The 10744-nt window shown below is 48.0% G+C and overlaps 2 protein-coding genes across 2 annotated transcripts in view; one reads left to right on the top strand and one right to left on the bottom strand.

Annotated features, from left to right (window-relative positions):
* Positions 1-532: 532 nt before the first annotated feature.
* wnt3 (wingless-type MMTV integration site family, member 3) lies at positions 533-7566 on the top strand. Its single transcript, XM_029685569.2, has 3 exons — positions 533-769; positions 3769-4034; positions 5427-7566. The coding sequence occupies exons 1-3, from the start codon at positions 643-645 to the stop codon at positions 5904-5906; spliced, it is 873 nt and encodes a 290-aa protein (XP_029541429.2). The 5' UTR covers positions 533-642; the 3' UTR covers positions 5907-7566.
* Positions 7567-7991: 425 nt separating this feature from the next.
* The window catches only part of LOC115143887 (vesicle-fusing ATPase), a 63811-nt gene continuing 61058 nt past the window's right edge, over positions 7992-10744 (bottom strand). Inside the window, exons 20-22 of the mRNA XM_029684331.2 lie at positions 9596-9651; positions 9422-9488; positions 7992-9323 (exon numbers count right to left, since the gene is read on the bottom strand). Coding sequence (XP_029540191.1) covers positions 9467-9488; positions 9596-9651 — 78 coding nt within the window. The 3' untranslated portion in view covers positions 7992-9323; positions 9422-9466. The remainder of the gene's footprint in view (positions 9324-9421; positions 9489-9595; positions 9652-10744) is intronic.

Below are 10744 nucleotides of genomic sequence, written 5' to 3'. Positions count from 1 at the left end.
GTGTGTTATCTTTTGAATCATCAGGGTCTCTGGAGGCTAACAAGAGGGAGCACTTTGAAAAGTCAATACGAATAGGTCATATCCCTTCCCTGAAGTGGGGCTATTAGCTTCTGTTGCTGGGGGGGGGGGGCGCTCATAAAGTCAATAACACTCACCAAGTCAAACCATTCCCCACAGAAAAACTAAAATCAACGCCACCGGCTGCAAATCCAACTATGAGCACAGAATATTTTAAACCACTGGGACAAAAAAGCTACATTTGTATATTGAGAGGCAATCCTCTTTTTGGGACAATCTGCCTCTGTGGAGGGCCTCCCCTGGCATATACTGTATAACCCTCCCTCTCATTGAGGCAGTGAGTTCAGAGAGGGCACTCTATTTTACTCAATGGCAGCAGATCCTATAGATAGCTTCTCCTTAGAAAGCTGTATGGAGAGACTGTGGAGCGTAGGCGCTAGGTAGTGATACTATGTCTGGTTGGGATGGTACGTGACATACTCCCCCCCCTCTCTCTCTGTGTGTTGCAGGTCCCTAGCCCTGGGGCAGCAGTACTCGTCTCTGGGCTCCCAACCCATTCTGTGCGGTTCCATCCCTGGCCTGGTGCCCAAGCAGCTGCGCTTCTGTCGCAACTACATCGAGATCATGCCCAGCGTGGCCGAGGGCGTGAAGCTGGGCATCCAGGAGTGCCAGCACCAGTTCAGGGGCCGGCGTTGGAACTGTACCACCATCAAGGACAACCTAGCCATCTTCGGCCCTGTGCTGGACAAGGGTAGGCTTCTTACTCTAACAGGACTGTTTGTCTAAAGAATACAAATATACTCCTCTCCCCAATGGCCGAATACTACTAATGAGGTATTTATATGAGGGATATAATTTCTATATTTTTGGGGGGGGATATATGAATGACAGCCAAGTATCATATAAAACATACAAAAAAAACAAATTGATGTACAACAAGAATGAGATTGGACTACTCTGTAAAAAAATGAGATAATCTGACCTCAGCAGGGGTTTGCAGGTTCTAGGAGGTTTGCAGGTTCTAGGGGGTTTGCCGGTTCTACTTTTTCTCATGGCAGTGATACAAACATTAAAGGACATGTCAGTGAGAAAAAGTGTGAACAAGTGTGAGGAAAGTACAGCAAGCTGACATAGGAATAGAAGAACCCGCTACTCTGCAGATGAGCACTGCCTGTCCCCTGTGCTCCGGCTGACAAATGACTCGCAGGGTAATAACAGTACCATCTATACACCTTTCCTTACTGCAGTGAGAAATGAGCGCCGATACAAGGAGGGACAGACGATTCAACGTCCATCCACCGCTCTACCTTCAACATCGCGTCTTTTGAGTTTGTGTGTCTTCTTCCCGGGTTTCCCAACCTCGCTGATGTTTTTAGACAGTGAAAGAAGGTTAGTCGGTGTTGTGAATCGCCCAAGATTAGCTCACACAATTCAATTTGATACGCAGTTGTTACAGTTGACACACTAGAGATCATCTATCAGGCTTTTCACACTAAATACTAAGCACCGACGGTTTTGACACTGACTGGTTGCTTTAAACAATCTGATGCAAAAACACAGAACGCACAAAAACAGAACCCGGGGGTGCTCGGAGTACGCCTTGAAATCCCTAATGATGAAGATGGGTTTTTGTGTTGTGGAGTGAGGCTGCTGATTGGAAATGAATTAGCCTGTGTGTCAGAGGGGAAGGGATCTGGGCAGGAATGGGTAGTGTGAACCTCCCTCGCTCTCCTCAATAAAATAAATAAAAAGGGAGAGGGGAGGCCAAATGAGATTACAGGCAATATAAAAGGGCTGGGGGGCTCAGCTCAACCCCTACTGTGCATGAAGACCAGTGCGCGCCTCACACAGCCCGGCTCCCACGGACGCTCCATTCACACGCCCTTTTGACTCTGTCATGAAAACAGGCTGAAAGGGAATCTCCCAACCTACCCCGGGCCGGCACGTTGGGGTGAAGTGGAAGGAAGGCAGGGGGTGCTGGCGAGGGAGGGGGGCAGCCTGAGTCGGAGTGACGGGCAAGGGGTTGGCGAGGATGGAAGGGGCCCCAGACCAGGGTGGTTATACCAGTCCACCACCACCTTAACTACTATGGGGGAAATGGGGAGTGGAGGTGGTGGTGGTATTGGAGGATGGTGTTTCAGGGTGGTGGCAGAGGGAGGGTGTTGGGGGGGGGGGGGGTTAAGGGAATGCCAGCTCTGGGCAGAGCGGAGTTGTGGGGGCGCGAGTCGCTGGGCCCTTTGTGTGGGTAATACAGTGTGACACAAGGGAAACAAAGGCGGATTGATGGGCCCAGCAGGTAGCAGGAGCAGCGCTAGCCTTGGCTGACAACCAGAGCTCCAGGGGCCCACAGCTCACAGGCCCCTGTTGTGGAGAGCCCAGCAGGGCTTGCCAGGGTAGCTGGGACTCCCGGTCGCCTCCCAACCAGAGGTGTATGTGATCCAATCAAACAAACATTCACAGGTTTTAGCACAAAAATGTTGCTTTATAGCTGTTCACTTAGAATGAAGCACACTGGGGGAAAAAATGTAGATTGTGGACACTTGAGACAATTTCTTTAGTCATGGTTTAGTGACTATACGTTTAGAAGATGTATTAACTGATTAGATAGTGTGCGACATGCTTTCATGTAGATAAGAGGTGATGTTTTGTGGTAATCTAGTGACTTTTAATACGTTTCCACTTCACCGGATTTCCCATCAGAGCAGCCATATGACCTCTCACCCTATTATGAACTTATGACCCTATTCAGCCGTTCACATGAAGGTTTCATTCAAACAAAGGATGTGTAACTTAATATGCTCAAATAAAAAAGGTTAACCTCATGAAAGGTTGTGAACTCTAATTCACTTTATGAACACATGAAATGTCCCCTGGCAACCCAGACTACACCTTTTTCAATGATGATTCTCTCTGCTTAATGCAAATCAGCACTACAAAGACTTGTAGATCTGCTTACACTGTAGAGTAACTAACGTCCCTGCAGGTGTGTAGTAGAGAACACTACTAACTACAGTCAGCCTCCCTAGATTTAACAGTGAATCCATTGCAGGGAGAAGGCCCTCCCCTTACCCTCCGGGTTTGTGTGTGTGTGTGTTCGTCCCTGCCTGTGTGTGTGTGTGTGCGTGCCTGCCTGCCTGCCTGCGTGTGTGTGTTCGTGTGTGTGTCCCTGCCTGTGTGTGTGTGTGCAGTCTGAGGTGGTGCAGCAGAGAAATGGATGAGCCCACAGTAAGTGTGCTGTGATTGCGAAACAATGGTGTCTGGTTACATAATAAGCGGTTGCGCTCAAAGGAGGCGTAACTCCATCTCTCAGCACGAACACGGCAGCAGAGCAGAGCAGATGGCCTGCTCAGTTTCTACCCAGAGGCCCTGTGGGCTCTGACGGAGGGGGGGGGGGGGAGAGGGACAACATTCCTGAAACACTATCCAGATGCAAAACAGCACACCTCGGGGATGACAGGAGGTCACCGAGATCTCACTGAACATTAGGCCCGACTGACACCAGCCACAATAGGTTGATGTCACAGCCAGGGGACACTGTCTACTGTGGCCATCGCTACGACGTGTTCCAAAAATCATAGGTAGTGATCAGAGTTTAACTCCTCTCACGTACATGTCTCAGAATCTTTTTAAAATTCTTGCAGTATCCTTTTCATTGACCCTGCCGTATTGAAGTTGGCAGCAGTGAAACTTGCTGCGTTAAGAAGATTAAAGATTGATTCCTTTAATATACTCTTGTCTTTTTCTCTCTAGCGACCAGAGAGTCGGCGTTCGTCCACGCCGTCGCCTCAGCGGGGGTGGCGTTTGCTGTGACTCGGTCCTGCGCCGAGGGCACGTCCACCATGTGTGGCTGTGACTCCCACCACAAGGGTCCCCCGGGGGAGGGCTGGAAGTGGGGCGGCTGCAGCGAGGACGCCGAGTTCGGGGTGCTGGTGTCCAGAGAGTTTGCCGATGCCAGAGAGAACCGCCCCGACGCGCGCTCGGCTATGAATCGGCACAACAACGAAGCAGGACGCACGGTAAATAGACCTACACTGAGGATTTACTGTTACTGCACAGCTAGCATGGATATATTGGTAGTACACGCTATACAGTTAAGTATACAACTGTTGGTAACACAAAGACATGCACGTAATGTAAATACACATTTGTACCACAGTTTACTGCACAGCCAAGCGGGATGCAGTGTATAAACTTAAGTATATTCCGTACACATATATCAGTAGACAATGATACAGGACACACCCTGAACACACCCAGGCCTGTAACTAAAGAAAGATAAAATAAAAAAAAGCACAGTAGCAAAGATACAATGAACAAAGATCTGCTTGTTTGGCAATCAGATGGAATTATCCACAGTAAACATTACAGTACCAGATTACTAATTCTATGACAGGAAGGATTTTGGTATTTGACTTAAGTTCAGTCCACATTTCTGCGAGTTCCTGCCTGAAAAGTAGCACTTCAACTTGAATGATTGGGTAATTATCTGATGTAAAAAAAATTTTTTTTAAATGGCCCTGGCTTTCCTAACCGAAATTCCCTGAGAGACAAATAACCAGAGTTAGTGTGAGGGGGAAGAGAAGGGAATCAGCTCGGACTTAAACCATCACTCGCTGCTGTCATTGCTCAGTGCAATATCTGGTGAGCTACTCCTCACCAACATGCTGAGGGGTAATTGGAGAGACCACAACGGCAACAAGGCAGTCCTTTGATCTGACTAGACAGGAGCAGGGAGACCACAGGAGCTGCAAAACGGCAGGCAGCCCAGTCAGGACCCCTTTCTCTCTCTCAACCCTGATCCCAGCCGCCCCACCTGGCCCTCTCACGCTCCGTTGTTTACCTCGGGTCCCCTGGGAGATGCCAGGGGCCTGACAAGCCCAGGACATGATGTCAGAACTAAGAACCTTTCCACCCCTCACCGCCCCCACTCCCCTCTCGCCCAAAGGTGCCACACACACCTGCCTTCCGCCGCAGCTGGGGGAATTCTGCAGCTAAATATAGTTGGGGAATTAAAGCAAAACAAATCTAAACAAAGGTGAAGAGAGCTTTGCTCATGTAAATGCAGTTACTTCAGAATGAATTAGCGGCTGCACGCTACAAATGCCTGCCTCTGTTACACAGCTGCCTGAACCACAGCTGTAGACCGAGCCAGGTAGCATGTTGTTCTCAACCTACAGGTCGGTACTCAGTAGTCACTCAGGTTATTGATAAGAATAGTTGTTCAAAAATGGGCTGTCTGGTGAAAGACTAAACAATAAGGGCGATAGACAAAACAAACATGCCCCTAGACTAAACAAACTGAAACCCAGACTAAACAAATCACCATCAGACAGAATGTGTTATATTGACAAGCTACCAATCACATTTACTTGTACACTGTGGTGAATTCATCTCTCTTTTTCTCTCAGACCATCCTGGACCACATGCACCTGCGCTGCAAATGCCATGGCCTGTCGGGCAGCTGCGAGGTGAAAACATGCTGGTGGGCGCAGCCCGACTTCCGCATGCTGGGCGACTACCTGAAGGACAAGTACGACAGCGCCTCGGAGATGGTGGTGGAGAAGCACCGCGAGTCGCGCGGCTGGGTGGAGACGCTGCGCGCCAAGTACGCCTTCTTCAAGCACCCCACGGAGCGCGACCTGGTCTACTACGAGGGCTCGCCCAACTTCTGCGAGCCCAACCCGGAGACGGGCTCATTCGGCACGCGCGACCGCGCCTGCAATGTGTCCTCGCACGGCATCGAGGGCTGCGACCTGCTCTGCTGCGGCAGGGGCCACAACACTCGGACTGAGAAGCGCAAGGAGAAGTGCCACTGCATCTTCCACTGGTGCTGCTACGTCAGCTGCCAGGAGTGTGTGCGCGTCTACGACGTGCACACGTGCAAGTGAGAGCCTTGTGCGCTCGCTCGGACAGAATGATGCGGCCATCGCAGACACACTGCAGTCATCGCATGCATACAGACTTAAGTACAGACAGACACCAATGGGGAGTGGCATTTCTGTACTGGAACTCCATACTTCTGGACCCTTGTGATAAAAATGTCACTCATATCCTTCTTCCAAGCCCTGCATCCTCCATATGGGACAGCCCATTTCCATTGGAACAAGCTCAGTCAGTTTGACCAGTTCACATTCCTGCAGCATTGGGCCATGACCCCTTCTTAATGTATTGCTATCGAATGGACATCCTTTTTAACGAACACCTGATTTCACCAGTCAATCACCTGGCTGGTGGACTATTGTGAACGAAAGCAGTTCCCCAACGTCACTCGTCAATCCAAAGCGTACTGAACACACGGCGGCAGCCCAGGAACCTACCACTTTTAACTACTGAGCGGGCTGTTACTGGACCCTGCCCTTCTAAACTAAGCTACTGAGCGGATGAAATCTCCACTTTCTCAACCCCTGTACTGGTACTGTACTGCAGCAGTCACCTAGCTGAGACGCCTGGAAGATGTGCTAGAGCGTGATTTTATAGCCCCACATTTCTGAAATATTAGCAATGGGCCGGGACTGGAGGTGGTATGCAGGAAGGGACATGTGCACGAACCAAACATGCTTGTTTCTACTCATGGACATTTCTGCACATGTCTGCACTATTCAGCTGTACACCAACTGTCTGGAGGTGGTGAAACTTTAGCAATTGTTATTTATGAGAGCAAATGCATTCTTCTTGTTGATCTCAAGATCAGATACACTTTTCTGGAATTTCCCTTTACAGTCTGAGGAAATTATAACGATATGTCATAGAGAAGAAAACGTTCACGACAAACAACAGATACAGGGTTCAGGTTTAAGAGGTCGTACTTCATTGAATTCATGGATCACCAGGTCATTTTGCACTTGCAATAGGCCCAATGCTAATGAATAATTACACTAATAGCGGGTCATACTACGACAATGAGATTATAATTGTATCGAACACTCGGACGGTCCATTTCATTAGGTTCCTCATAGTGCTGTGAGGTCCTTGTTCTAAGCGAAACCCTGCTCACCAGTGAAAGGTGATGACAAGTGGAGAAAGCAGAAAGTGTCAAGTCATCAATAGCCCCCTTTCCTCATCTCCTTCCCTTAATTGCCAGTGATGTGAAACGTCTTGACAATAGAAGCAATATGTTGGAAACTTGTTCAGAGACGACGTGTCTGTGGGAGACAAATGGAGGAGACGAGGGTAAGAAGGTTATGTAAGCCTATTGGGATACAGCTGATGTGCTGACTGCCAGTGACAGGGGTGTAAGGGTTAGGGATGGCAGGCACGTGGGATAAACTGAGAGGTTTCCACACATGTTCTGACAGTCCTACGTGCTTCCTATTCATTATATTTAACAAAAAATACAATTTACCCCAGGTAGTATAGGCTCCTCTCTGTGACATACGGCAGTTTAGCAACTGCGTCACCCTCTAAAAAGCCCTCCCTACCAGGGCACTTTGTCGTTCCTTCCTTTCCTGCCCGCTATATCCAAAGTTTTGTACAAAGGTTTTAAAGTTAATAATTCCCTTTTTATTTTATAATCTGAAAATGTTATGTTTTTATAAATATTATTTATTATACAACGTGTATATATCTGAACTAAGATTATATATTTGAAGAACAAATTACTGTCTCATGCTTTTGCTTCTTAGCCAGAGGTACTTTTCTAATCATTTCAGTCAATAAGCATCGAATCCTCTACATTTCCTTACCAAATCATGTATATAATCATTGCACATAACACTTTTGAACTCGTTTTTAAATGGCAAGCTGCGATGGTGTTCCAAACTGTGATAGACAGTTATCCATGCTTAATAAATAGTCCGATCCTCACTAACTCAAAATAATGTCTCAATCTGCTCTAGAACTCTGTGAAACGTCTGCAATTTGTCTCAATCAAGTCCATTTCTCCCTGATAAAATCTATAGGTAAATGACACGTGCATCTGCATCAATCAATAATACACACACACACATACACTTAGAAAAGTACTGTACGAAATGTTAATGTGTCCAATTTTATTGCGATAATACAATTGCAACTTGTCATAAGTTTTACAGCGTTCAAGATTTCATTACAAATAGATTTAGAGAAAAAAAAGCACACTGGTCACTGCAAATAATGTATACATCTGGTTGATATATCCATACATTTACACTTGTGTTTATCTGAAACAAACCTGCATACTGTACTTCTGTAAATAAATGGCAGTGTGTTAGGCATGCACACGGATTGGGGACGGGGAGGCGAGCTATAATGTCGGGCATATAGCCTTTATACAGAACAGTGTACAGAGACTCTGACGTATCAGGACTAGGAGGTAGAGATAAGGCACATGGGTTCATAGTCAAAAGAGGGTAGTGCCATCCTGAAAAAGAATCACATCTCTCCTGTTCTATAAGGCAGACACTTTCTGGCATAGGATGTTATTTCTGTTAGCTACACAGGCTGAACGACAGCTCACAACACCGCAGAAACACTGAGAGAGGACCACCAGTAACGGCAGAGAGTAACAACGATATGCTTTAAACCTAGTATACCACCACTTATCACTCCCTCGCCTCGTCCACAGAGAAACAGCACGGCCATCCACCAGCAGGCAAAGGCACAACAGAGGTCATTCATAGAGAACAGCATGATACAGAAACTATTTCAACAGGAATATCAGCCGTGGTTGGGGGGGGGTTCCCTTCTAAAATAGTCTTGGTCTGAAAATGGATCCGTTTTTCCAGTTACTATCTAATCAATATTTTTTGTAACATGATTAAGTATCCATGACATTTATTCATAAAACAAAGAGAGTCAAAAATGAAAACATAATAAAAACCAAAAAGTGAGCAGAGCTAAGGGTAAAGGCTTGGAACCATCATTTCCTGGAATGATTAGAGATCTACGTGCGTAATATCGAACTCACAATAGGTCATCGTATACATGTTTGTGCTAACACTTTCCTCATCTAATACCTACTTAGTTATAAACATACAACCACCTTATTTTTGCTTTTTATACATAAAATCCCACAGAGTGCTAGCAGCACAGATCACAACACGTTGGATGCGTCTCTAATGGCACCCTATTCAGTGCTCTTGTTTTGACCAGGACCTATAGAGCTCTGGTCAAAAAGCAGTGCACTATATAGGGAATAGAGTGCCATTTGAATCATAAATAAAAATTGTACACAGAACAAGTGCTTAATTCTCACTTAAATTTACACACACAGAGAGGTCATGTTGATGAGGAAGAGGCTGGGTCATTCGGTGTTGCCATGGAAACACGAGGTACAGAGATTACACAGGGAGGGGATGGACAGCACCCAGGCTTCCGCTCCTCAGCCACTGAGGGTAGAAGTGAGAGGGAGTTAGAAGAACAGGAAGGAAGAGATTCCAACCCTACTCTAACACAACCCTGCTCTACGCTTTGTTCAAGTACTTACTGGGAGAGACAGCTAACTGCTGGGCAATGCAGCTCCACCATGGACTTAGATGGGTATAGAACCCAACCTGTGGGGAGCAAGGAGACATGCATTCATTAAATCCGTCAACCAACAACGAACCCAAACAAGAACTAGGTGGTGTGAGGGGACGGAACAGAAGAGTGTTCTACTTACGCTCCCTGTTCTCTCAGCAGGGTAAGGAACTTACTAACTCTGTATTCAGGATCCATCTGGAAGACACACACACACACATACGCTTGTTAGCGCTCTTTGGGCATGTGCCCATCTTTGCCTACATTTTCTATATAACCTCCTTTCCAACAACTTGTTTAAAAGTAGACTGCAGATGTTTCTCAGTGGGCCTGGGGCCAGCACAGCACAGGTGCCTGCAGGGCTGTCTGTAATTGGCTGAGAAGGTTTGAGCGGGCGGGCTTGGAGGGAAGTGAATCAACAGTAGGGCGACAGGAGGGAGTGATACATCTGGCATAGTCGCAGCATGGAGAGTGGGTCTTATGTCTGGCTAACCGAGGGGGAGAACCAGCTCACAGAGCGAGAGAGCGAGACAGACAGACAGAGAGCGAGCCAGACAGACAGAGAGCGAGACAGAGAGCGAGACAGAGAGCGAGACAGAGAGCGAGACAGAGAGCGAGACAGAGAGCGAGACAGAGAGCGAGACAGAGAGCGAGACAGAGAGCCAGACAGAGAGCCAGACAGAGAGCCAGACAGAGAGCCAGACAGAGAGCCAGACAGAGAGCCAGACAGAGAGCCAGACAGAGAGCCAGACAGAGAGCCAGACAGAGAGCCAGACAGAGAGCCAGACAGAGAGCGAGAGCAGGAGAGCCAGACAGAGAGCCAGACAGAGAGCCAGACAGAGCGCCAGACAGACAGACAGAGCGCGAGACAGACAGACAGAGCGCGAGACAGACAGACAGAGCGCGAGACAGACAGACAGAGCGCGAGACAGACAGACAGAGCGCGAGACAGACAGACAGAGCGCGAGACAGACAGACAGAGCGCGAGACAGACAGACAGAGCGCGAGACAGACAGACAGAGCGCGAGACAGACAGACAGAGCGCGAGACAGACAGACAGAGCGCGAGACAGACAGACAGAGCGCGAGACAGACAGACAGAGCGCGAGACAGACAGACAGAGCGCGAGACAGACAGACAGAGCGCGAGACAGACAGACAGAGCGCGAGACAGACAGACAGAGCGCGAGACAGACAGACAGAGCGCGAGACAGACAGACAGAGCGCGAGACAGACAGACGACAGACAGAGCGCGAGACAGACAGACAGAGCGCGAGACAGACAGACAGAGCG

Source organism: Oncorhynchus nerka, linkage group LG16 (assembly GCF_034236695.1).
Source record: "Oncorhynchus nerka isolate Pitt River linkage group LG16, Oner_Uvic_2.0, whole genome shotgun sequence".
In the NCBI taxonomy this organism is placed as follows: domain Eukaryota; kingdom Metazoa; phylum Chordata; class Actinopteri; order Salmoniformes; family Salmonidae; genus Oncorhynchus; species Oncorhynchus nerka.
The sequence above is the reverse complement of the archived record's forward strand: the minus strand, read 5'-3'. Positions and strand labels throughout refer to the sequence as shown.